At 57.4% G+C, this 27,141-nt stretch overlaps 2 protein-coding genes across 2 annotated transcripts; both read left to right on the top strand.

The window, feature by feature from the left end:
* Positions 1 to 247: 247 nt before the first annotated feature.
* LOC138062424 (E3 ubiquitin-protein ligase Topors-like) lies at positions 248 to 16,314 on the top strand (the record flags this gene model as incomplete). The annotated part of the gene is made up of 2 exons (XM_068920513.1): positions 248 to 1,272; positions 16,296 to 16,314. Coding segments are annotated over 2 exons (1,044 nt in total), but the record flags the coding sequence as incomplete, so codon positions are not given.
* A 4,300-nt stretch (positions 16,315 to 20,614) lies between these two features.
* LOC138062425 (E3 ubiquitin-protein ligase Topors-like) lies at positions 20,615 to 23,108 on the top strand (the record flags this gene model as incomplete). The annotated part of the gene is made up of 2 exons (XM_068920514.1): positions 20,615 to 21,639; positions 23,009 to 23,108. Coding segments are annotated over 2 exons (1,125 nt in total), but the record flags the coding sequence as incomplete, so codon positions are not given.
* Between the last annotated feature and the right edge of the window lie 4,033 nt (positions 23,109 to 27,141).

Raw genomic sequence — 27,141 nt, forward strand, 5'->3', positions numbered from 1 at the left:
CTTTCTTCTCATCCTGAAAGCAGCCTCGTGTGGGTTTCTGTACCAATGGCTCTTCTGCACCGCTGCCTGCACCATAGTCCGCCCTCCACACTGCCCTCCGCAGTCTTCCCAGGAAGGGCAATGATCTCGGCCTCTCTTTCTGCAGCGGAGTGCAGCATCAGCAGCTGAGGCACCTGCAACGGATGGCAGCTCCTTACCCTCAGCTCCCCCCAGCCCTCTGCAGCAGACAACACCAAGACCTGCAGCTCCAGACGCTACGTGTCCCATCTGCCTGGACACCTTGGACAACGTGGCCTACATAAAACCTTGCTTCCATAAGTTTTGCTTTAGTTGTGTGTTCCGGTGGTCGAAAACAAAGGCCGAATGCCCGCTGTGCAAGCAGGCTTTCCGATCAATTCTGCACACAGTGGTGGCAGAAGATGACTACCAGGAGCATGTCATCAGGCCCCCCGAAGATGGTTCTGTTGCCAGCCATCAGCAACGGAGAGCTCCTCACCGCCCTGCCATCCGGAGGCGCCGTCACCCTGCAGCTCACCCGCAGCAGCCTTCCCCTTCTCCTCAGATGCGACCCTCTCCGCAGAACAGCAGCAGGCTGGAGGGAACCCGGAGGCACACCAGGCAGAGGCAGAGAGAGGGAGGGCTGCTGGAGCCACGCCAGAGGCTGTCCCCACAGAGGCAGGCCAGGGCTGACAGGAGACCTCAGGGGCATGCGGCAGCGACGGAGGAGGAGACGCTGAACTTCCGCCGCTCTCTGTACCGCACAGGGATGCGCGTGCAAAGGGCTCCCAATGGCGGCCACCCCCAGGACATCTCGGCAGACTTCTTCTGCCGCAGCCCGGCCAGCATTCAGAGACTGCTGCCCTGGCTGCAGCGGGAACTGAGAGTCCTCTTTGGAGTCCACCAGACATTGCTAACTGTCACGGAGCTCATTGTCCTGACAAACCTGAGGAGGTACGACCTGGACAGTCAGGCCTTTGCTGAGGACTTAGAGCTGCTTCTGCTGAGTCGCACCGAGCAGTTCCTCCACGAGCTCATCAGCTTTGCCCGCTGCTCGTGCAGCATGGAGACCTACGACCAGCAGGCCATGTATGGCTACCGTGCTCCCAGCCGGCACGAAGGAAGCCCCTCAGCCTCATTGAGCCTGGCAGCTGCTGCAGGGACGGCCCGGACTCCTGTGCCAGCCCAGAGCCCATCCCGAGCTAGTAGCCCTGGGCTCACGGAGCTTCCTGGCCCCTCGTACGCCATCCCCCACGAGCTTGCCGCAGCCACACAGTCTGCCCAGCAGCCGCGGCGAAGCTCTGATGATGGGGCAGCTCGAGCAGGAGGAGAAGCCTGGAGAGAGTTGCTGGCTCCTGCTGACCCCCAGGACAGTGACTCCTCGTCAGACAGTTGTGTCCTTGTAGGGTCCTGGAAGCCCTGGGCAGAGGGAAGCCCTGAATGCATTGTGCTCTCCTCAGACTCAGAGCACTCAGCCGCGGCAGAGGAAAAGGAAGCTGGGCAGAATGAGCAGCCGCTCCATGGGTCCAGCCGGAGCTGCAGCAAAGCCAGCGGGAGCTGCTTGCCCAGCTCCGCCATGCCGAAGGAAACTGGCTGGAGCTGCCGCAGCTGCTGCCCCACTGCCCCCAGGGAGGAGACAGAGCCCCGGCAGGGGCAGGTGGAGGATGTGGCTGGTTGCTCTGTGCAGGGCTGCAGCCAGATCCCCTTTGCTCCTGGCAGCGGCAGGCAATGCTCACCCGGGAGTCCCCGGCTGCCCAGAAAGAGGAGGGCAGGCAGCCCCGAGGCCTGTACCCAGCCCAGCAAGAGGCAGGCATGGCCTCAGCGTTAGGAAGGAGAGAGGAAGATGGCCAGGAAGCAGAGACGAGAGCAGCCAGAGAAGCCTGTGGCAATGGCGGCTAGGTAAGAAGACCGAAAGAAGTGGAAAACGGGCTGGACTGCTGCCCTCCAAGGGTTGTCTTCAGCGGTACAAGGTCTGGCAGTCAGCTGACTGTGAGTAGTGGCCTCCTTGGGAGAAGGTAGCAATGCTAGGGCAAAGACTGGTTCAGGTGTTCTTAATGAGGCGATGGAGGGCTCTCGGGGCAAGCTTGGAGTAGGAGTTGGACTAGACGCTGGCAGATGCAGGGCCCACACGGATGAGGAAGTCTGTCAGTCCCCCCAGCAGTTATTCTAGGAGATGGCTGTCTGAAAGCACCTTTGGCAGGACACTGCGGGGCCAGGTTTGTATAAAGACCAGTGCAATCCAGCTGGTTGCCGTGACAAATGCTGAGGAGAGTGAAGGGGTCCCTCGTGACTCACTTGCCTTCTGTCACCCTCTGCTCTCCCTTGGCAGGCAAGGAAGTGGTGGGTTTTCCGCACAGACCTGAGGTGCACCGAGCCCCTCTCCTTGTGTGTGTGTGGGCCTCCCACCAAAATGCCTGAGCTCCCCTGCAGCTGTTCCCCAAATGGCCCTGTCTGGGCTGGAGAACGGGGAGGCATAAAACTCCCCAGCATACACTTCTGGGGAGGAACCCTCTCAGCTTCCCCTCTGCTGGAAAAGTGGCTTGCCTCCGTGTTTCTGCTCCTTTCGCTCTCACCCCACCTGCTCTAGGGGCTTTTAATCTCCTTGCGTGCCTTACTTCTTCCCCTTTGCGTTGCTGGCGTGCAGTGCTAACCACGGTGTTGGAGCGGGTGCCACCTTCCAGGTAAGAAGCTGGCCCTGGGGTTTTTCACCAGTGCTGCTGCTGGCTAAGGAGCTCGTCACCTGAACGCACTTAAGGCACCTGGGATGTGAGCTGCTGGAGAGCTGCCAGAGCTCAGGATGCAAGAAGACTGGCTTGAATTGTCTAGCTCTCCTCAGCTTGGAGGCAGAGCTAGCCCTGCCAGGACATGGCTTCCAGGCTGACAACCCTGCTTTGAAGCTTCTTTGAAGCAGGAGCAAAATCATTTCTGGGAGGTGTGTCACATTCCGCATGTCCGATGGCTGCTGAGGACCGGGCTGCAGCAGTGGTGAGCGTAGCTGTGGCTGTGGGGGTTGGCAGGGCTGAGCAATGCAGCCTCTGGCCTCTCTCCCCAGGCCCCCTGCAATGAGGTGAGGAACTGCTCACTGAGGTGAGCCCATCTCCATGCTTGTGCCTCAGGGGGCATGTTATTCCCAGCTCACAGAGGCCTTCAGCTTTCCCACATGTTAACTTAGGAGTTAACATCTCTGCCTGAAAGCAAACCCTGGGACTGCAACCTTGGCTAGGTTTTGGTAGGAACAACGGGAACTCCCAGCTCGATACAAAGGGAGGCACTCCCAGCGCAGCACCCTAAGCCCAGGCTGACGGAGGCAGGCTCTCTTGTGCTCCTGCTTTCTGAGCCAGGGACTCTGGGGTCCTTGGCTGCACAAAGGCACAGCTCCAGCTGAAGTGGTGCCGGTTAGACTCGCCAACCCAGCAGCCACTGTGTGCTCCGGCTTCCCTAAAACACAGGCGGCATCTCCCCTTCCTCCTCTCGCAGCTCTTCCAGAGAACACTTGTGCGCAACTAGCTTTCAGGACTGGTCTCTGATGTCCTATGGCTCCCTGTCAGCGTGAGTCAGAGAGGATTTGGGGCAAACTCCCGTCCTCAGGCTTTTCCCTTAGCCAGCACCAGGCAACACCATGCCGAGATGAGATTTCCCTCACTTGTCTATCGAGATATATTTCTCTGGAGTCACGAGAGTGATAACAGGAGTGCAGTGAGAAATTAAATAATAACACAAGCTTGTTCTTCCAGGAAAAAAGTATTGCCTACTCACCCGCAGGATTCCGCAGAGGCGCCAAAACCTCGTCCAGCTGAGATGCTGGGGAAGCTTCACCTACAGGCACACCTGCAATCAGAGAGGAGATTTGCTTCCCTTCTATACCATGACATACGTCTTTTGAGCCAGCATCGGGATTACAGAGGGGGAAAAGAAACGCTTAAAAAGAGACAAAGCTTGTCCTTGCCAGCAAAAAAAGTCTGACTCCTTACCAGTGGCGTCCTGCAGAGGCTCCCTTACCTCTCCCAGCTGAGCAGCTGGGTACGCAGTGTCCACGGGCACATCGGTAAGCAGACACGGAGCAGCAGAACTGCGCTGGGCCGACAGTGAACACCCAGGGACTGGCTGAGGCCCAGAGGGGAGAAATGACCGTCCCCACACTTGCCTGCCTGCAGTGCGCTGGAGCTGGGAGAGAACCCAGGAGTTTGGACTCCCAGTCAGCCCTTCCCCTGCTCTACGCCAATGACCCCTGCCCTTCCGCTTCCCACACGTTCCGAGTCCCAGAGCACCTCGCCAGAGCAGGAGAGACTTCCAGTCTCTACCATTTCTCACTGCTGAGGACTTGCCTTTGCAATCTTGAGATCACGCCTAATTCAAGAAACTTTATTTTGAAGTGCCAAAATTCCTTCTGGAAACAACCACACAAAGCTCTGGAGCCCTCAGGACACATCAGCACATTAGCCCCACTGAGCTTCCTTTCTTTTGCTTGAACTAAAAGAACTAACTGCAGCGGCAGGTTATTCTTTCTTAGGCAAAGCTGCAGCACAAGCACCTCACCCGTGTTTCTCCCAGTGCCTTATAGGCAGCAGAGGGATGCTGAAGCAGGAGAATAAGGAGCTGGAGAATAAGTTCCATGTTTGCAGAGTGCTCTCCAGTGGCTCTCCCTCTCCCTGCCACGGGGCTCCTCAGCCCTTCTCTTCACCAGGGAAGCTCAGCTCAGGGGCTGTGTGGTGTCTCGTAAATGCTCGCCCATCTCTCACAGACTTTTCAGCACTCTTGCCGGCAACAAGGGACTCACTAGAACAGCAGAGGCGGCGCATCCACAGCAACAGCTCTACACCTCCCCCCTTCCCCACTCTTGGCACTGAATCGGGAAAGCATCCGAGTTCCTCTGCTCAACAGAGGCAAGGGCAGCCCCCCTCGCAACCTGGCCAAATGGTCCTTCCCAGAGACACGGCTGGCCGCAGGGGCACCTCCCTCCCAGGGCTCCCCTCCACCTCCACGGCACGATGGAGAACACAGCCTGCAAACGGATCCCACCGCTCCTGCCAAGGCTCTTTTGAGAATGTAGGGTAGTTACAGTGATAGGATGCTGTTAGGATAGCTAGCGTAGAGTTGGTTATCATAGTCTTAGCGTGTAGTTACTTACAGTATTCTTAGAGCAGTTGGAGTATCCTTAGGTCATTGTAATTTCTCTAAGGGTAGGAGACAGCTAGTCTGCCTGGCTATACTTAGGGCAGTTATTATAGTTATCATATAGTTACCATTAGCATTATTACTTATAGTTAGAGTTAGTTAGAGTTACTGTTCGTAGTTATCCTTAGGCCATAGTAATTCTTGCTGGAGGGTAGTTAATGTTAGAGGAGAGTATTAGGATGGTTTCAGATAGCTAGCCTGGCAGGAGGCTAGCTCCCCCACTCCCCACCAGCTGGGGCACAGCAAGCTCATGGGCTTGCACTTTAGGTGCAGTAGCTAACTCCTAAGAGAGGAACTGTCTGCACAGGCAGGACAAGAAGAAAAAAGCTTAATCCCTACGTTGCAGCCGATAGAGGAAAATCGGAGTGCTGGCTGCTTTTTGGAAGAAGGCGTCAGAAACATAATTAACACGAGAGTTCCTCAGCAGGAGGTGATCACAGTGTTACCCTCACAGGGCATGTCTCCCCACAGCTGCTGCGGCGTTGTTTCCCACACCATCTTCCTGCAGAAGGAAGACCCTTGACTCGCACCCGAAAAACATGCCACTGAAAAGGAATCCTAGGAGAAAGCAGCAGAAATACGCTTAAGCATCCCAGCTGCCAAGTCTTTCAGGTGACAAAGTTCATCTGAGGAACACCCCATACCTGCCACTTTGGGGGCAGCATGGTTTTGCCCACCCCCCTCCTGAATGGGGGCAAGACAGGACAACCCAGCAAAACCACATCGCCTTCACTAACAACAGCTTGCAAGCCCCTGAGGAAAAGCTGCCCCTCAAAACAACTCCTGTTTTAACAGGTCACAGGGTTAAACACCTTCCTCCCCTAAAGACATTACAAAGCCATTGGCTGCCGTCCCTTGCCCAAGAGGAACTGCACAGCTTCTGCTGGCAAGCAGGTATCAGAAATCCAGGCAGACAACACAGCTCTGCCCTGTGAGCTTCCAGCCCTGATCCCACCCACCAAACATGGGGGAGCTACAAACCCCCCCGGGCCCTGCCCCGGACACTTCACAGCTACAGAACTGCCCCACTTCTCTCATTTCGGCAAGGCATCTGTTACTGTTCAGGAGTTCCTCTCACCCGTGTGAAATGACACGGGTTTGTCTCTGGAGACACAATCTGCCTACTTGCCCAGAAAAAACCCACAGCCGCTTCCATTCAGTCACTGTGGAATTTCCAAATGAATGCAAAACAGAGGGAGAACTTTCCTCTCTCTCGGTTTCCCAGCCCACTTGCCCTCTCAGCTGGTACATCAAGAACAGGACGAGATGCCTGTGGGCTTTCTCTAAGAGCTTAGGCTCAGTAGTACAGATTAAGGCCTCATGAGGAGGAGGTCCAGTTCCCTTTTCCGGGCGGAACAACCCACTCCGGAACAGAGATGTCTTTGTAACGCCTCCTTTGTAGCGCCGCCTTCTGATGTCTTTGCGCCTTCCCTTCTTCCGGCAGAGAGTGGCTGCTTAAAACAAAACCAAAGCAAAAAAGCACCCCACTCATTCATCTCCCTGTTTTGGGCCAAAAGAGCTGCAGAAGGATCAAAGGACACCGAATGGCTGCGCAATAAAGCATCAGAGGATATTCACTGCAGGGGAAGTAAAGCATCTAGGGGGCCAAAACACCCAAACCTTAACTTTACATGCACAAATGACAGGCTGTGACCTAGTGGTTATTGGCCAGGGAGACCCAGCCAGTCAAGCAGAGCGCTCCATGAAAGCACGTGCTCCTTGCTTTGCCGAGGTCAAAAGGAGGAAAGCAAATGCAAGAAGAAAAGGGACAGAGAATCAGGCAAGGAACCGCATTAGGCCCTTCCACAGATTCACGGTGTGCCTGAGTGGGTGCCCCTCTGCAAGCACAAATACAGGAAAGGCCCTTGGGCTACTGCCTCTGGCAGGGGAAGCTCCCAGGCCACAGCCTGCTGGAAGAATGCTCGGAGGAAAAAAAAAGAAAACATCAGTATATAGTGCCCTCTTCTGATCCTCCTTCCTAGACAGCTGCTGTTCAACACTGCCCAAGAGAGTGCCAGTGTGAACCAACAGCTCGTTTGACCCAGTGGACCCCGCTGCTCCTGCTCTGGAAAGCTGTTGGTGTAATCGTCTTCCCCACCTCGGCATCAATGGCAAAGACATCTAAGGAAGCCAGGTTAGCTAGAGATTTGTGTTACGCCAGCTAACACATGCAGAAATGCTTGCTAACGCTGCAGAGCTGCAATAATTTGGAAGCTCTAACAGTGGGAGGTGCCAGGAGGAGAGTTACAAAGCTCTTGGAAGAACGCAATGCCCTCCGTGGACAGCACGCTTCCGCTTCAGCTGTCAGGCTGCTACTAGGAAGCCCCTCCCCGACAGTCTGCCCTCAGGTCAAAAGCCTAGCTTTACTGATTGCTCTCTAAAGGCAGTTCCTTTGTGCCAGGGGCCACCACGTACTTCACAGCAAAGCTTTGGCTCTGAATATACTGGGGAGTTGGCACAACCCAGGCATCCAAGACCCTGCAAGGAGGGCTCATGCTACGGCCTGACATAGGCTGGGAGCAGCACCATGAGGCTAAAGGGAGAGCAACCCATACGCCCCATCCTCAAGGACAAAAAGGATGAGGTCTGCTATCCTTGCAGGTTTTTAAGGAACTGCTTGTTAACACCACATAAGACCCAAGTGCTTTGGAATTAAGTAAATCCTTGCTCAGGAACCAAAACAACCAATAGGCATGGCAGGGATTGAACTGCCAAGCCGGAAGGTCCAAATACATCGGCTCACTCAAGCAGCCTTGGAAGCGGATGCAGCAGCAGCCGCACTGCTGAGGCTCTTGTGCATCCCGGTGCAATTCAGGGCATGCCCGCATCGTGACGGAGGAAGGATGAGCACTCTCACTGTCGGTTAGGTAACTGCCTTGCTCATAAGCATGTGAATTAATGAATCATCGAGTTAACAAATCAGTGAACTAGCTAATTAAGTAACTACAGAATTAATGACTTAGGCTAGTCTGCACAGAAAGGATTCACTCTTTCTTTGCTTTTGGGGTTTTTTTTCTTTTTTACCTAATAAGCTCATAAGACTAAAGTTGGTTTCACAAAGTACGCTGTCCTGTAAATTTGAGAGATCACAACGTGACACACAGATCCGCCTTTTCCTGGGAGAGACCTACAACCAACACTCAGGGTAGCCCATGCTCATTGTGCTTTAAAGGCACCCAAGCCAGTATGGTGATAAGAGACTCTGTACCTGACCAGATCATTTCGCAGTGGGCCCCAAGCATCACCACATTGATGTCTGCACTGACAGATGGGAAAGTGTTCGGAGAAAAACCACGAGTCAGCTTTCAAGCACCATTAGATGTATGGGGCTCTCAGGTTATGAGGGACAACGCAGACAGATTCCTCATACGCACTGGCTGAGTAGGAAGCGTCAACTCGGACAAAGAGGCCTTCTGACTATCATGTGAAAGTTGACGAGGACTGGAGCACGGCATCTGCTGGGGCTTTAACTGCAAGACTCCACACTGGACCAAGTTAGTCATTTTGCAAGAAGGGATGCTGCTCCTGCCTCACAAGCAGAGCTTGTCATTTTGTACCACCCAACAGCCTTTCCTCAGATTCCAGGATCTACCCCAAAATAATTACAAAACTCATAGCTTTGCATAACAATGGCACAGACATGTGAAAAAAGTACTTGTCAACTACCACGTAAATAACAAACAGTGAAAAGAGGAAAAAAACCCAGCTCATGGGGACAATAGCAAATGTGTGCACATGACATTCTGACAAACTGCTGGCTAGAGAAGAAAATTGTTTGCCAGCAATCCAATTACACCTGACCTCCCTGCAGGGGACAATTCAGGACACCTGCAACAGTTCCATGCCTTCAGCTTTCTAGAGAAGCTCCAGAGAAGACACGAGCCTGATCTAAACAAGGGAACTTGGCTTGTCCCGAAAAGGTGCAATTTGCTTACTTGCTTTGGAAACTCTGCCATCATAAACAAACAAACAAAATACCATACACACCCCCCCCAAACAGTTACAAAGGGATTATTTAAGAGTCTTGCCTAAAGTCTGCATTAATTTAAGACCAGGGCACCCAAAGGTGCACACAGAATTTGTCACTCACCATTACTGCAAACAGCCAGAGACACTACAAAGGTCAGCCCGAGGAGAAGAGGGTTAAGTAACAATACCCACTCTTGACCAGAGAGACTGTTGTTCTGTCCTTCTTTACCAAACACTTGGTGCGTTAGAAGCTGTTTGATCACACAGGGCAAGACCCATTTTCTCCTCGTGATTCAGAAGGGAACAGGGGAGTCTTGGCTTTCCTAAAGCAGCCATAGCCAGGAAACACTGATGCACAGAAGGCAGAAGCAAGGAAACGTGAACCCCTGCTTAGCTAGCTCCGTCTCCAGCAGCAATGCACACCTCGAGCAGAGGGTTTTGCTCTGTCTTTACCATTTGGGTTTAAGCAAGGGCCTGGGCGAAAGGAATTAAGGACATTTGTGTCGAGGAACATTGGAAACAAAGGGAAGAAAATGGGCCCTAACCTGTAAAGGGTTTGAAAAAGTTCTTGATGCAAAGGAGAGCAACGGGCTTGAGCTGGCTTCAACCCACGTATTCCTTCCTGGCGACTGGGGAGGCCCAGCGTTGTGACAGTGAGCCCATGATAGTAATGGGTAAAGGGGATCACATTGGTGTTGTGATGGAACTGTATAATGCAACTGCTAGAGTTTGTGAAGTGTACACTGGCATTGTGGTTTCAGACTGTTGCTGTATCGCTCTGCTAAATCAGACATCCCATGTAGCATCAAATACCTCGAAAGGAAACTGTTATGGGGATGGGAGCTCTCACAGCTCCAGGCCTTTCTGCCCCTGTCGCGCTACAACACTGGCTGAAAGCACCACTCCGTTTCCCCCGGAGGGTGGCAAACAGCTCCCGCGCCCAGCTCAGGTTTCGGGGGCCAGTTCCCTTCCAGCGACTCCCACAGGGGAGCCCAGCAGAGCGGGGCCCAGTGGCAGCAGCCTTTCCTGGCGGAGGCTCCGCTGGAGGACAACTCCCACTGCCCCGGGGCCGGCCTCACGCTGCTGGGGCGAGGGCAGGAGCCGGAGCCGCCCGCGAGGCCGCGTGTGGAGAGAGCAGAGAGCTCGGAGCTGTGACGTGCGGGTCTGCGGGGGACCGGCCTCGGGCGGCGGTGGGGAGGGCAGTGGCACCTGGCACTGCAGGGCCCCGGGCCTGGGCTGCTGAAGAGAAGGAAGGGGAGGCCCAGGTAATGAGAAGCTCCTGTGTGTCTTCGGCCTTGCGGCTGAGGAAGTAAAAGGGGGTGATTGTGGTGGTGCTGATGAGGGGCCTGGAGGACATCCCCTGTCTGGAGATGGTCAGCAAGAGCATGCTGGTGCTGGCCAAAGTGGTGCATGAGCTGAAGGGCAAGGACCTGGGCTCCGCTTTCAGGGACACTGCCAAGTGCAAAGACCATGGCGGGGCACGGTGGCCCTCACGAGTCCACAACGTCTGCTCGATTCACACGCCGTCTCCAGGCTCGGACGCCTTTGCCTGCTCAACACCCTGGGACAAGACAACCCCGGGCCTTGGAAAGTACACCGAGTACACCAAAGGAAGGAAACCCTGAACCCCCTCCCCCCCAACAACCACCTCAAATCACCCCCTGCCCACAAAGGCCACCATGTGAAAAGACTCTGGGGCTCCAAGGGCCTCTCTCTGCGTGCGCACAAAGCACACTCGACCACACCAAAGTGGTCTCCGAGGACGTCTTATTCAGCGGGCACCCAGCAGGCTCCACGAGGCCGAGACCTACGGAGACGCGGGGCTGGGCGACGGCTGTCAGGAAGGCAGCAGCCCCTCACTCCACAGGCTCAGGGTCTCTCCCAGCACGTACACCAGGTGAGCATAGCTCTGCTCGGGTAGCAGCCACAGCAGCAGCCGGTAGAGGAACTCCTGGTCATACTGGGAAGCGTAGAGCACCACGGCGCCCAGCACGAAGCCGACGACCAGCTCCAGGCAGATGAAGAGCATGCAGAGTCTCCTGGGGCACAGCGCAGGCATGGGAGAGGGCGCAGGGCAGGTGCATCCCAACCCTCTCCTGCCCTGCACCCACCGCTGGGCCACGCGGGCCCCTTCAGCCAGCCCCACCGTCTGCGCCCCCACCCCCCAACACGCACTGCTCGTCGCTCCCTGGTGGAGGGTTGCAGAAGAGCCGCCAGGAGCCCAGAAAGAAGAAAGCTTGGCGCAAGGAATGCGCTGCCGGGGCGTGATTCCCAGCTGCAAAGCCCACAGCCAGTGAGCAGGACCCGCCAGGCCGCAGCCCGCTCGCTGCACAGCAGCCCACACGTGAGCCGCAGGGCATCAGGGACCCCAGGGGCAACTCACTGCAGCCACGTAGCCATGCCGCATCTCTTTGCCAGCTCCTGCCTCTCCTGCAGGCCAACACAGAGCGGGGACACTTGTGGGACCCACACGGGGCTGCATGGCGCCCCTCTCCCCAGCAAGACCCTGCCAGCTCCTGCAGGCTTTGGCGCTGCCTCTCCCCCTTACCAGCTTCGCTTCCAGCAGCTCCGGCAGCACAGACCCCTCCACCTCGGGCTCCTGCTCCATCTGCTGCTTGCTGCAGGCAACAGAGCTTGCTTGGGCGAGCGCTGACCTCCATGGCCGCTGGGGCTGCCCGTCGCAACATACTGCTGCCCCACAGCAGCCATCGGGGTCTCCTGTCCCGCCACATGCTGCACAGAGCCCCTGCATCCCCTCCCCGAGGCCGGCACTGGCGTCCTCTGGCCCTCCAGCTGCAGCACAGAGCTGCTGCATGCGCCTGTGGGGAGAGGTGTCCCCGGTGCCCACTCACTAGGCATTTTCCAGCTCCAGCTCCTCCACTTCCTCTCGAAGTGGCCTCAGTTCAGCCCGCAGCACCTGGCAGACAGAAGGGGCCCGGTCCACGTGCCTGCTGCAGCCTCCTCCAAAGCCCCCGGCCAGTGGGTGCCCACCACCCTCTGCCCTCGCCCCTTTGGCACTACCTTTGCCCGCTTCTCCTGCTCACGCAGCTGCTGCTTCAGCTGGGCCGAGCGCTGCTGCTCCTGCAACTCACAGGGCACACAATGCAATGCCACCAGTGGAGCTGGCAGCTGGGCAGCCCCCTCCGCCTCCAGCCCCAGGGCTCGGCCCCCTCGCAACTGCCCCACCCCAGGGCCCCGGGAGGGCTGGCCACAGACAAGGCCAGCCAAAGGGGAGTCACGGCCCCTGGGGCTAGTGCCCTCCCCAGGCCCACTGCTGGCCAAGGCTGAGGGGTGCACTGATGCCAGCACTGGCACCCCACCAGCACTGGCACCCCACTGCTGCCAGCGCAGCTCTCCCTCTCCCCTGTACCTCGTCGAGCTCCTGCAGCCTCATGCGCCTCTCCTCCTTGGCTGCCTGCAAGCGCTCCTGCGGCAGAGGAGAGGAAGAGGAGCACTCAGCAGGGCACGGGCTCTCTCCTGTGAGATCTGCTCCTGGCAGCGGGTCCCAGGCCCTCCGCCCTCCCGGCTGCCCTCGGCCCCCAGCTCCCACTCTGCCACTGTCCCTCGCACGCGCCTCCCCTCTGTACCCAGCTCTGCAGGCACCAGCGGGCAGCCAGAGGCCCCTGGCTCCGCTCACCTCCAGCTGGGGCAGCAGCTCCTCCATCACCTGCAGCTCCTGCTGGCTGCTGCAGCACCGCTGCCTGAGGGCACAGTTCTCCCGCGCCAGCTCCTGGGCAGCAGCCTGCAGCTCCTGCTTCTCCTCCTGCTGCATGGGGAAGGGGGCAGAGCAGGGCTTCAGAGCCAAGCAGAGGGGGCACAGAGTAGGCCTTCAGCGGGGGCACCACCAGCCCCGCGCACCAAGGCCACTCCACGCCTACCAGGCACCGCAGCAGCTCCTTGCAATGGCCCCTCTCCTCCTTGCTTTCATTCAGCTGCTCCAGCAGCCTGCTGTGCTCGGCCAGCAGCCCTTCCAGCTCCTCCGCCCCTCTCCTGCGCCTCTGCTGCCTGCAGCAACGGGGTGCCATCACACCACACGCACCGGCACAGGCCCTCCCACTTGCCTGCCCTTCCTCCGCCAACCTCCGCACACCTCCCCAGCCTCCTGCATTCCCGCGCCCAGCCACGTCGCGATCACCCCACCTGGCCACCTGCTTGGTCAGGCGGGCGTTTGTGCCCTGCAGCGCCTCATAGTCCTTCTCCAGCGCCTCCAGGAGATTCAGCAGCTCCTGCTTCTGCGCCTGTACCCGCTGCAGGGCCAGCTTCACATCCGCCACCTCCATGGCTTGGGCTGTGCGCTGGGAGGCAGCACGGTGTGAGGGGGCTACAGCCCGTGTGCTCGGGCACACAGGGACGCTCACGTGGTCACTACCCTTCCCGGCATATACACACATAAACACTCGTGCACACTTACAGACCCATATTGCGTGTGCTCCAAACGATGTCCTTGTGCACAGCTGGAAGCAGCCACCCTGCTCCCCCACAGTCCACGTGTGCCAGGCACACATGTACAGCCCTGGCCCACGGGCAGGCACACTCGGGCTGTGGCGCTGGCAGTTCCCCGAGTCCCACCGCCCCCACCGCCCGGCCCGACCCGGTCCAGCCCGTGCTGGACGTCCCCCACGCAGCTCACCTCCACTCTGCAAGCACGCCCCGTGGGAGCCCAGCCGCCTCTGCCAGGCAGGGCACGAGGAGGCACAGGCAGCGGTGCCTCTGGCGAGCGGTACCAAGGTCTGCTGCCAGCCCCAGAGCACGAGCCCAGCACCAGCCCCAAAAGCCTTGCTCGACCCCCCGCGCCTCACACCCGAGCTTGGCACGAGTCTGACCACCAGGCAGCTGGGCGAGACTCTGCAGCCGCCCGAGGCAATGCAGCAGCGCTGCGCTGTCACAAGAGGTTGGGGCCATCACAAAGGGCCGTCACAAAGGGCCCCCGAGAGCGCTGGCCAGGGGTGGCCAGTGCCCCCCGGCAGGCACCCGCCTCTTGTGCTCCCCCAGCCTCCTCCCCGGGCACGGAGGCCTAAAGCCCAGGGCTGGAGATGGGAGGAGAAAGCCCTGGGGAAGCCCTTCATCCCCACAGCCTCTGCTGCAAGATGCCAGCTGGCCTGGCCCAAAAGGGCTCTGCGCTAGAGCCCAACCACTGGGGACCCTGTGGCAGCAGGGGCAGACAGGCAGACGCCTTTCCCAATGCATGGCAGACTCATTTCCCGCCATGGGGATGGTGGCCTTGCTTGGCCCACAGCTCCCAAGCCGTTCCTCTGAAACAGAGGCCAGCCTCCAGTCCCCTTTGCACGGAGAGCAAGCCAGCTTTCTGTGCAACAGTTGTGGCCAGTCACTCCCTGTGTCCTCTGAGCCGGCCTGCCTTGTTGGGGTCTAGCGGTCAGTGGCACAGGGCGCCGGCAGGAGCCAGCAGGGCAGCAGGGACAGGCGTCGCACCTGGAGCCCACACGTTGCCCAGAGCACAGCCCGGTAGGGGCATGCTTAGACTCATGTCATGGCTCTTCACTAATGGGCGGGTATCAGATCTACTGGCAGAATGATGAACACTAACAGAAGCGCAGATCTACTAGCAGAATTGCTAACAAGGCCATCTCAAGTACAAGGAGATCCCATAGGGGCCCCTGCACTGTGTGCTTCCCAGGGAGATAGCTTGGAGTGGGCCATAGCTGATGCATCGCATGGCGGGTATGCTGCCTCTCTCTCACATCTTGCATGCAGATCAGAGACACTGCAGGTTCAGTTCTCGGACGTGCTCCCCAACCAACAGCATACCGAGAAAGAGCACGCCAACACCCACTCCCCCTATCAGCTAGCTGAGAGAGAGGAGCTTCCCGCTGATGCCAGCTACCCACAGCTATTGTCTCGCGGGAAGCTCAGGGGCTGTGCTCCAGCGGGCAGACCCCTCACGCGCTATAATCACCCTTTTCGCAGTGTTGTCCTGGAGCGATCAGTCCAGCCTTGCTGATCCGCTGCGCTTTGGGCCTGGGAATCTGCGGGGGACAGATCACTAAGCCTCAGGGAGACAAGCTGTGCCTGTGCTGTTTGGCAGCCACCCTTAGTTTTCATGCTTAACGCCCGAGCTCTCCTTCCTCCTAGCCGTAAGCTTATTGAAGCCAGCCTGGACACCAGTTTGTCCACAGCACAGGCTCAGGTGACAGGTATTTTTTTGCAGTAAGCGGTCATTCCTGCGAGAGCCTACTGTGACTGACCAACAACGCCTACAATGGGAGAAGGCTCAGAGGGCAAGGTGCCCCATGAATCGCAAGGACAGTGTAGGATGCAGCTCACTAACCGCAGCTGTTGCACACAGACCTGACCAGCGTTGTGACGCTGAGCGTGTCTGAGACTGGAAATGGCAACCACATTGGTATTGTGATTGGTATTGTGCTTGAACTGTCTAGCTAGATGTTGTTCAGTGTATACACTTGTACTGTGATACACTTGAATTGTGCTCTCAGGGCATTGCTGAATCATTGTGCTAAATCAACACCCCCTGTAACATCAGATTCCCTCAAAAGAAACTTTTGAGGCCTGTGAGGGTGACGGAGCACTGGCAGAGGTTGCCCGGAGAGCTTGTGGAGTCTCCTTCGCTGGAGATTTTCAAAACCGGCCTGGACGCGGTCCTGGGCAACATGCTCTAGAGGACCCGGCTTGAGCAGGGGGGTTGGACTAGATGATCTCCAGAGGTCCCTTCCAGGCTTGGCCATTGCGTGCTTCTGTGTGATTCTGTGAACCTGACAGCCACTTGCAGGCAAGGCTGACACTGATTATCACACGGCCAGCTGATGCTCTGGCAGGGTTTGGGTCTCATAGTTGCTCTATCAGAGCAAGCAGGCGCTTGCACGCGTCTTGGCCCACCGCTGTCCCTTCAGAAGTTCAAAGGTGTTGGTGTGTGCAGGGCGGATTCCCCTCCTCCCTCCCTCCCTCCCTCCACCTCCACTGATTACAGTGGGAGCTTAGACAAGGAGCTGGCATGCAGACAGCCATTTTGTGCTCACCAAAACTGGGGACAGGGGAATCCCCCCTCCTGAGAGTGTGTGGAGTGCACGGGATGGAACGGAATCCCGCTTCATGCCAGGGCCTTCTCAATGTATTGTTTACCTCCTCTAAATCAGTCCCTGAAGCATGAGGAAAGTAACTCCCTTCTTGGCCCTGTCTAGGAGTCCTGTCTTCTCATGAGATGGGAATAGGGCCTTCTAGCGGGACATTTCCGGCTGTAAGGGTGAGGCGGGGGCAAGGCCTGGACTCCTGGCAGGGACAGATACACTGTTTCTATCACTGTGTCAGAGCGGGCTTCTCTGTAATAAATGGGGATTTCCTCAGTGCAGTGCTTGAAGGTTGGGCTCTTCTTCCAAAGGTGGAGTCAACAATGCGCTCAAGGGCTTTCAGCCTGAAGGGGCCTGTTGCTTTTTGGGGGTTCTCCATGGGCTCGAGGCGATGAGCCCATGGGATGATGTGTTAGGGAAGGAGGGCTGGATTCAGCTCTCGCTTGTGGGTAGCCAGTGCTCCTGGAGGTGGTGAATGGTCAAGTGGTATCTCCCAAACGACAGGGCTGGAGACTGATTCCCATCCTTCTCCAAGGGAGTATGGAGCCACCAGGAGAGCACAGGGCATCTCCAAGGGCACCACGTGCCTCGGGGTGGGCAGTGAATGGAGCTTCACAAAATCAGGTGGAGTCATCCAAAGGTAAAGGCCTAAACCAATGAATGTGCAGGCCAGTGAGAGCCCTACAGTCCCACGAGAGGCAGTGGGGACCCCGGAGGCCCAGGGAAAGGAGCCTGGAGAGCGGTTCACGTCACCTTCAATGAAAAGCCATGGGCTTGATCTAGGGCCACACCTGAACACAGCCTGAGCTGTTTGAAGTGCCCTGCGATTGCTCAGAGCATCGTCCATGGCCACCTACCCTTTGGTAGGGGGTTGTCTGTCCCGCGGGGTCTGCTTCCCACCCTGACCACCACGGCCAGGGCGGAGTCACCCTGTGGCCCCAGGGCACCACGGTCCGCTCCCACTGCAGAGCAGCACCCCCAGCTCGGGTCGCTACACAGGGGAAGGCTCCAGGAATGGCCGGGCAGGCCAGCGCCGATGCACTCACCTGGGGAAAGGCTCTTTGGGCAGCAGGAACGTCCCTGGAGAGCAGCAAAGCAACAACCGTGTGCTTGCAAGGAGGAATAAGCGAGCGAGAAGTCTGTTTCTCTGTGTGTCAGCTAAGGGCAGGCTGGTGTGTCCTGGGGGCAGCAGGAGCTGCCTGAGGAGCCGCAGGGCAGGGACTCTGGCGCTGTCCTGGAGGGAGGCGCTGGCACGAGGGAGCTGCAGGCCGTCTGGGGGCAGGGAATCTCCTTGACACAAGAACAAGGGGCACAGAGTGTCACTGTCCTCTGCTTCCTTGTGTCCCTGGGGCCAGGGACAGTTTGGAAGCTGATGAGGCAGCTGACACCCTGCCCCTACCCACCCCTTCCCCCGTGCTGCTGTGCTTTCAAGGGGGCTTGGGCTGTGGTGTGAGTGCTACTGTGCCGCAGAAACACGGGCCTCGACCCCTCGCTGCAGCCCCCACTGCCCTCCTGCCCCTGCCCTGCCGCCCTGCCGTCCTCCCCACGCTGCCCTGCCTCCTGACTCCTCTCCCCACACCGCAGGGCCCGGCAGTGCAGCAGGCGCAGGCACAGCCCCGCAGCTGCTGCCTGGTCCCCGGCCCTCCCCGCCTCCCTCCACACCAGGGCTCCAGCCCCAGCCAGGCAGCAGGTCCGGCCTCTCCCCCCAGCTCCTGGCCTGGCTCCTCCCGCACTCCCACCCCCTGGCAGGGAGCTGGAGCTGCCCTGGTCCTGGGCAACTGGCCAGCACCAGGGCTGGCATAGGGCCCGGGTGGACAGGCAGTGCGGGGGGGCAGTGGGGCAGGGCGAGCAGCCTCCCTCAGGGCCCCACGGCTGGGCCAGGAGGGATGAGGCCATGTGGCCAGCTGGGCTCCAGCTGCTGCTTTGATGTCAGCTCCATGGAGGGACCGTTGGGGTTTGCTCCCTTTGCAGGGGAATGGCTGGAGGCGGAGACCTTACCGGGGCCTGGCCCAGACCGGGGCAGTGCGCTACTGATCAAATTGAAGGACGCAGCCCCCTTTTCCTCCACCAAAATGATCCACAGACTATTAGGGCACGTGCGTTTAATCCACAGTACTCCTTATGGGACCGAAGGCAAAAGAAATGTGCTGTCCGTTCTTCTAGGTGAAAAAACGACGTTGGTTTGTGTCGCCATCTTTGCCCTTCTAGCTTCCAGGACTGTTAAAACAGCAGTGAATTTTGTGGTGGGAACAAAATTGAGAAAGGGTTTGTTGAAACGGCTTAAGAGAAAACCTGAAACAATTTCTGATTTTGTTACCTATAGGCCACAAAGATTATGTTACTCTTTTGCTATTCCCGAGGGGAAGGCATTTACAGCCACAGCTGAAAAGTGAGCTTAGGTTGTCCCAGTTGGGTCAGTCATTTTTCTCAACTGCTATTGTTTCTCTGTCTCTACTGCTGGGAGGCAACTCTCTGGACCGACTGAACTCAGTTATGCCTCTAGGATCTTTGGCTTGGGCCGGCATGAGGTGCTGCCATGCTGTGGTGGCAGAAAGAAATGCTAGAGAGGCTGTGGAGTCTCCCTCACTGGAGGTATTCAAAACCCAACAGGGCCCGGCCCTGAGCAACCTGCTCTAGCTGACCCTGACCATCTCCAGAGGTCCCTTCCACCCTCCGCCATTCCGTGGTTCCGTGACCCTGCAGTTGTTGATATTCAACTCTCAGAACAAGCCTGAGTTCTACCGGACGGAGGTGACGCCGCACTGCAAGCTCAAAAGCTTCCTGGTCTTGGGAGGTGCACAGACAGTGTATTCAGAGTGAGCAAGCAGGTAGATCTTCCTTTAAAAAGCAGAACCACTCAGAATTCACTGAGCTCAAGGGGAGGTCCTTGCCACCTCCCTCTGGTCTGCAGGAAACACATCTGGCTGCCCTTAGACAGTTCTCGGCCGTCCTGGATATCCCACCTCAGCTATTCATGCCTCAGCTAGGCATTACCTCCCCCCACTCCCCAGGAGCCCTCTCCTCCAGGCTTCTCCTCCTTCTTCCTAAGTGCTGGCTAATTCCACAGATTCATGCCTTGCTTCTGCCTCCCTTTATGGTACCTACGATGACTTCTCTGAAGTTCTGGGGCCGCCTTTATACAGCCGCAGTTACCAAGCCACGTGCAGGATTTTCCCCTAACTGCAGCCTGTTCCCTTTACAGCCACATACAGTCGTGTGCTCTACAGGCCCTCAAGCTGACAGCGCGCCAGAGAGAGCGCACCTGAACCCTTGGAGGAGGTGAGGCACGTTTGGCTCCCCCACCCGCACGGCCCCCAGCAGAGGAGCCCATGGAGGTAGGTGCCACCCACCCTCGCCCCTCACCCCACGAGCGGCAACACAGGCAGAGGGAAGGGGCTTGCTCTTCTTGCGCTGAGAGGGGCCATCGCACTGCCGCCAACGCCAAAAGGTTCGTCACCTCTCCACCAATCCTTTGAAAAGGGTGAGGGTCAGAGCTGCCAGGGGCAGGGCAGGGCTTGTGGACTTCTGCTGCAATTTGGCTGGGCGGCAGGGCACATACTCCTGCTGGGCTCACTTGGCTGACAGGCATGCTGTGCATCTGTGGCCAGTGCCGTGTGTGTAGCAAGAGGCTGCAGGGGTCTCCAGGAGTGCTGAGAGACCTCGTTGCCTCTTCCTCGGAGTGCACTTGCAGCTGTGGTGAGCTGCACTTGGAACTATGCTGCAGGCTGGGCTGTGCAAGGAAGCAGAGGTGGTCAGTGGGGTTTTGGGAAGTGCTGAGTCCCAAGCAGCAAGGGCATGCTTTTGAAGAGGGCAAGGAGAAAGGGCAGGGTGCCCAAGAATGGCAAGGATGCCCACGTTCCCCGGGGGCAGCATGTTGGTTCCTGAGCTTTCTGGCAGCTCCCAGTTCGTAAAGGAAGAGTTGCTCTGAGAACTGTCTGAATGCATGCTCCCCCAGCCTCCTGTGCTCTGCTGATGCGGCTGGTACTGGTGCAAAGAGGGACCTCTTCCTTTCCGGAGGAAGGAGGGAGGCAGATGTCGGCAATTCCTAGGCAGTTCCTGAGCCGGGACATTTTTCAATGTCTTTCCTTCCTCTCTTGCTGAGTTAGGAGGAGACTGACCCATGACACCTCCCTGTCATGGGAGGGCACCGAGGCCTTCCTGGGTGATAGGCACCAGTGCCTGTGTTCTTTCTTCTCATCCTGAAAGCAGCCTCGTGTGGGTTTCTGTGCCAATGGCTCTTCTGCACCGCTGCCTGCACCATAGTCCGCCCTCCACACTGCCCTCCGCAGTCTTCCCAGGAAGGGCAATGATCTCGGCCTCTCTTTCTGCAGCGGAGTGCAGCATCAGCAGCTGAGGCACCTGCAACGGATGGCAGCTCCTTACCCTCAGCTCCCCCCAGCCCTCTGCAGCAGACAACACCAAGACCTGCAGCTCCAGACGCTACGTGTCCCATCTGCCTGGACACCTTGGACAACGTGGCCTACATAAAACCTTGCTTCCATAAGTTTTGCTTTAGTTGTGTGTTCCGGTGGTCGAAAACAAAGGCCGAATGCCCGCTGTGCAAGCAGGCTTTCCGATCAATTCTGCACACAGTGGTGGCAGAAGATGACTACCAGGAGCATGTCATCAGGCCCCCCGAAGATGGTTCTGTTGCCAGCCATCAGCAACGGAGAGCTCCTCACCGCCCTGCCATCCGGAGGCGCCGTCACCCTGCAGCTCACCCGCAGCAGCCTTCCCCTTCTCCTCAGATGCGACCCTCTCCGCAGAACAGCAGCAGGCTGGAGGGGACCCGGAGGCACACCAGGCAGAGGCAGAGAGAGGGAGGGCTGCTGGAGCCACGCCAGAGGCTGTCCCCACAGAGGCAGGCCAGGGCTGACAGGAGACCTCAGGGGCATGCGGCAGCGACGGAGGAGGAGACGCTGAACTTCCGCCGCTCTCTGTACCGCACAGGGATGCGCGTGCAAAGGGCTCCCGATGGCGGCCACCCCCAGGACATCTCGGCAGACTTCTTCTGCCGCAGCCCGGCCAGCATTCAGAGACTGCTGCCCTGGCTGCAGCGGGAACTGAGAGTCCTCTTTGGAGTCCACCAGACATTGCTAACTGTCACGGAGCTCATTGTCCTGACAAACCTGAGGAGGTACGACCTGGACAGTCAGGCCTTTGCTGAGGACTTAGAGCTGCTTCTGCTGAGTCGCACCGAGCAGTTCCTCCACGAGCTCATCAGCTTTGCCCGCTGCTCGTGCAGCATGGAGACCTACGACCAGCAGGCCATGTATGGCTACCGTGCTCCCAGCCGGCACGAAGGAAGCCCCTCAGCCTCATTGAGCCTGGCAGCTGCTGCAGGGACGGCCCGGACTCCTGTGCCAGCCCAGAGCCCATCCCGAGCTAGTAGCCCTGGGCTCACGGAGCTTCCTGGCCCCTCGTACGCCATCCCCCACGAGCTTGCCGCAGCCACACAGTCTGCCCAGCAGCCGCGGCGAAGCTCTGATGATGGGGCAGCTCGAGCAGGAGGAGAAGCCTGGAGAGAGTTGCTGGCTCCTGCCGACCCCCAGGACAGTGACTCCTCGTCAGACAGTTGTGTCCTTGTAGGGTCCTGGAAGCCCTGGGCAGAGGGAAGCCCTGAATGCATTGTGCTCTCCTCAGACTCAGAGCACTCAGCCGCGGCAGAGGAAAAGGAAGCTGGGCAGAATGAGCAGCCGCTCCATGGGTCCAGCCGGAGCTGCAGCAAAGCCAGCGGGAGCTGCTTGCCCAGCTCCGCCATGCCGAAGGAAACTGGCTGGAGCTGCCGCAGCTGCTGCCCCACTGCCCCCAGGGAGGAGACAGAGCCCCGGCAGGGGCAGGTGGAGGATGTGGCTGGTTGCTCTGTGCAGGGCTGCAGCCAGATCCCCTTTGCTCCTGGCAGCGGCAGGCAATGCTCACCCGGGAGTCCCCGGCTGCCCAGAAAGAGGAGGGCAGGCAGCCCCGAGGCCTGTACCCAGCCCAGCAAGAGGCAGGCATGGCCTCAGCGTTAGGAAGGAGAGAGGAAGATGGCCAGGAAGCAGAGACGAGAGCAGCCAGAGAAGCCTGTGGCAATGGCGGCTAGGTAAGAAGACCGAAAGAAGTGGAAAACGGGCTGGACTGCTGCCCTCCAAGGGTTGTCTTCAGCGGTACAAGGTCTGGCAGTCAGCTGACTGTGAGTAGTGGCCTCCTTGGGAGAAGGTAGCAATGCTAGGGCAAAGACTGGTTCAGGTGTTCTTAATGAGGCGATGGAGGGCTCTCGGGGCAAGCTTGGAGTAGGAGTTGGACTAGACGCTGGCAGATGCAGGGCCCACACGGATGAGGAAGTCTGTCAGTCCCCCCAGCAGTTATTCTAGGAGATGGCTGTCTGAAAGCACCTTTGGCAGGACACTGCGGGGCCAGGTTTGTATAAAGACCAGTGCAATCCAGCTGGTTGCCGTGACAAATGCTGAGGAGAGTGAAGGGGTCCCTCGTGACTCACTTGCCTTCTGTCACCCTCTGCTCTCCCTTGGCAGGCAAGGAAGTGGTGGGTTTTCCGCACAGACCTGAGGTGCACCGAGCCCCTCTCCTTGTGTGTGTGTGGGCCTCCCACCAAAATGCCTGAGCTCCCCTGCAGCTGTTCCCCAAATGGCCCTGTCTGGGCTGGAGAACGGGGAGGCATAAAACTCCCCAGCATACACTTCTGGGGAGGAACCCTCTCAGCTTCCCCTCTGCTGGAAAAGTGGCTTGCCTCCGTGTTTCTGCTCCTTTCGCTCTCACCCCACCTGCTCTAGGGGCTTTTAATCTCCTTGCGTGCCTTACTTCTTCCCCTTTGCGTTGTTGGTGTGCAGTGCTAACCACGGTGTTGGAGCGGGTGCCACCTTCCAGGTAAGAAGCTGGCCCTGGGGTTTTTCACCAGTGCTGCTGCTGGCTAAGGAGCTCGTCACCTGAACGCACTTAAGGCACCTGGGATGTGAGCTGCTGGAGAGCTGCCAGAGCTCAGGATGCAAGAAGACTGGCTTGAATTGTCTAGCTCTCCTCAGCTTGGAGGCAGAGCTAGCCCTGCCAGGACATGGCTTCCAGGCTGACAACCCTGCTTTGAAGCTTCTTTGAAGCAGGAGCAAAATCATTTCTGGGAGGTGTGTCACATTCCGCATGTCCGATGGCTGCTGAGGACCGGGCTGCAGCAGTGGTGAGCGTAGCTGTGGCTGTGGGGGTTGGCAGGGCTGAGCAATGCAGCCTCTGGCCTCTCTCCCCAGGCCCCCTGCAATGAGGTGAGGAACTGCTCACTGAGGTGAGCCCATCTCCATGCTTGTGCCTCAGGGGGCATGTTATTCCCAGCTCACAGAGGCCTTCAGCTTTCCCACATGTTAACTTAGGAGTTAACATCTCTGCCTGAAAGCAAACCCTGGGACTGCAACCTTGGCTAGGTTTTGGTAGGAACAACGGGAACTCCCAGCTCGATACAAAGGGAGGCACTCCCAGCGCAGCACCCTAAGCCCAGGCTGACGGAGGCAGGCTCTCTTGTGCTCCTGCTTTCTGAGCCAGGGACTCTGGGGTCCTTGGCTGCACAAAGGCACAGCTCCAGCTGAAGTGGTGCCGGTTAGACTCGCCAACCCAGCAGCCACTGTGTGCTCCGGCTTCCCTAAAACACAGGCGGCATCTCCCCTTCCTCCTCTCGCAGCTCTTCCAGAGAACACTTGTGCGCAACTAGCTTTCAGGACTGGTCTCTGATGTCCTATGGCTCCCTGTCAGCGTGAGTCAGAGAGGATTTGGGGCAAACTCCCGTCCTCAGGCTTTTCCCTTAGCCAGCACCAGGCAACACCATGCCGAGATGAGATTTCCCTCACTTGTCTATCGAGATATATTTCTCTGGAGTCACGAGAGTGATAACAGGAGTGCAGTGAGAAATTAAATAATAACACAAGCTTGTTCTTCCAGGAAAAAAGTATTGCCTACTCACCCGCAGGATTCCGCAGAGGCGCCAAAACCTCGTCCAGCTGAGATGCTGGGGAAGCTTCACCTACAGGCACACCTGCAATCAGAGAGGAGATTTGCTTCCCTTCTATACCATGACATACGTCTTTTGAGCCAGCATCGGGATTACAGAGGGGGAAAAGAAACGCTTAAAAAGAGACAAAGCTTGTCCTTGCCAGCAAAAAAAGTCTGACTCCTTACCAGTGGCGTCCTGCAGAGGCTCCCTTACCTCTCCCAGCTGAGCAGCTGGGTACGCAGTGTCCACGGGCACATCGGTAAGCAGACACGGAGCAGCAGAACTGCGCTGGGCCGACAGTGAACACCCAGGGACTGGCTGAGGCCCAGAGGGGAGAAATGACCGTCCCCACACTTGCCTGCCTGCAGTGCGCTGGAGCTGGGAGAGAACCCAGGAGTTTGGACTCCCAGTCAGCCCTTCCCCTGCTCTACGCCAATGACCCCTGCCCTTCCGCTTCCCACACGTTCCGAGTCCCAGAGCACCTCGCCAGAGCAGGAGAGACTTCCAGTCTCTACCATTTCTCACTGCTGAGGACTTGCCTTTGCAATCTTGAGATCACGCCTAATTCAAGAAACTTTATTTTGAAGTGCCAAAATTCCTTCTGGAAACAACCACACAAAGCTCTGGAGCCCTCAGGACACATCAGCACATTAGCCCCACTGAGCTTCCTTTCTTTTGCTTGAACCAAAAGAACTAACTGCAGCGGCAGGTTATTCTTTCTTAGGCAAAGCTGCAGCACAAGCACCTCACCCGTGTTTCTCCCAGTGCCTTATAGGCAGCAGAGGGATGCTGAAGCAGGAGAATAAGGAGCTGGAGAATAAGTTCCATGTTTGCAGAGTGCTCTCCAGTGGCTCTCCCTCTCCCTGCCACGGGGCTCCTCAGCCCTTCTCTTCACCAGGGAAGCTCAGCTCAGGGGCTGTGTGGTGTCTCGTAAATGCTCGCCCATCTCTCACAGACTTTTCAGCACTCTTGCCGGCAACAAGGGACTCACTAGAACAGCAGAGGCGGCGCATCCACAGCAACAGCTCTACACCTCCCCCCTTCCCCACTCTTGGCACTGAATCGGGAAAGCATCCGAGTTCCTCTGCTCAACAGAGGCAAGGGCAGCCCCCCTCGCAACCTGGCCAAATGGTCCTTCCCAGAGACACGGCTGGCCGCAGGGGCACCTCCCTCCCAGGGCTCCCCTCCACCTCCACGGCACGATGGAGAACACAGCCTGCAAACGGATCCCACCGCTCCTGCCAAGGCTCTTTTGAGAATGTAGGGTAGTTACAGTGATAGGATGCTGTTAGGATAGCTAGCGTAGAGTTGGTTATCATAGTCTTAGCGTGTAGTTACTTACAGTATTCTTAGAGCAGTTGGAGTATCCTTAGGTCATTGTAATTTCTCTAAGGGTAGGAGACAGCTAGTCTGCCTGGCTATACTTAGGGCAGTTATTATAGTTATCATATAGTTACCATTAGCATTATTACTTATAGTTAGAGTTAGTTAGAGTTACTGTTCGTAGTTATCCTTAGGCCATAGTAATTCTTGCTGGAGGGTAGTTAATGTTAGAGGAGAGTATTAGGATGGTTTCAGATAGCTAGCCTGGCAGGAGGCTAGCTCCCCCACTCCCCACCAGCTGGGGCACAGCAAGCTCATGGGCTTGCACTTTAGGTGCAGTAGCTAACTCCTAAGAGAGGAACTGTCTGCACAGGCAGGACAAGAAGAAAAAAGCTTAATCCCTACGTTGCAGCCGATAGAGGAAAATCGGAGTGCTGGCTGCTTTTTGGAAGAAGGCGTCAGAAACATAATTAACACGAGAGTTCCTCAGCAGGAGGTGATCACAGTGTTACCCTCACAGGGCATGTCTCCCCACAGCTGCTGCGGCGTTGTTTCCCACACCATCTTCCTGCAGAAGGAAGACCCTTGACTCGCACCCGAAAAACATGCCACTGAAAAGGAATCCTAGGAGAAAGCAGCAGAAATACGCTTAAGCATCCCAGCTGCCAAGTCTTTCAGGTGACAAAGTTCATCTGAGGAACACCCCATACCTGCCACTTTGGGGGCAGCATGGTTTTGCCCACCCCCCTCCTGAATGGGGGCAAGACAGGACAACCCAGCAAAACCACATCGCCTTCACTAACAACAGCTTGCAAGCCCCTGAGGAAAAGCTGCCCCTCAAAACAACTCCTGTTTTAACAGGTCACAGGGTTAAACACCTTCCTCCCCTAAAGACATTACAAAGCCATTGGCTGCCGTCCCTTGCCCAAGAGGAACTGCACAGCTTCTGCTGGCAAGCAGGTATCAGAAATCCAGGCAGACAACACAGCTCTGCCCTGTGAGCTTCCAGCCCTGATCCCACCCACCAAACATGGGGGAGCTACAAACCCCCCCGGGCCCTGCCCCGGACACTTCACAGCTACAGAACTGCCCCACTTCTCTCATTTCGGCAAGGCATCTGTTACTGTTCAGGAGTTCCTCTCACCCGTGTGAAATGACACGGGTTTGTCTCTGGAGACACAATCTGCCTACTTGCCCAGAAAAAACCCACAGCCGCTTCCATTCAGTCACTGTGGAATTTCCAAATGAATGCAAAACAGAGGGAGAACTTTCCTCTCTCTCGGTTTCCCAGCCCACTTGCCCTCTCAGCTGGTACATCAAGAACAGGACGAGATGCCTGTGGGCTTTCTCTAAGAGCTTAGGCTCAGTAGTACAGATTAAGGCCTCATGAGGAGGAGGTCCAGTTCCCTTTTCCGGGCGGAACAACCCACTCCGGAACAGAGATGTCTTTGTAACGCCTCCTTTGTAGCGCCGCCTTCTGATGTCTTTGCGCCTTCCCTTCTTCCGGCAGAGAGTGGCTGCTTAAAACAAAACCAAAGCAAAAAAGCACCCCACTCATTCATCTCCCTGTTTTGGGCCAAAAGAGCTGCAGAAGGATCAAAGGACACCAAATGGCTGCGCAATAAAGCATCAGAGGATATTCACTGCAGGGGAAGTAAAGCATCTAGG

The sequence above is a fragment of the Struthio camelus genome, chromosome 27 (genome assembly GCF_040807025.1).
Source record: "Struthio camelus isolate bStrCam1 chromosome 27, bStrCam1.hap1, whole genome shotgun sequence".
NCBI classification, from domain to species: Eukaryota; Metazoa; Chordata; class Aves; order Struthioniformes; family Struthionidae; genus Struthio; species Struthio camelus.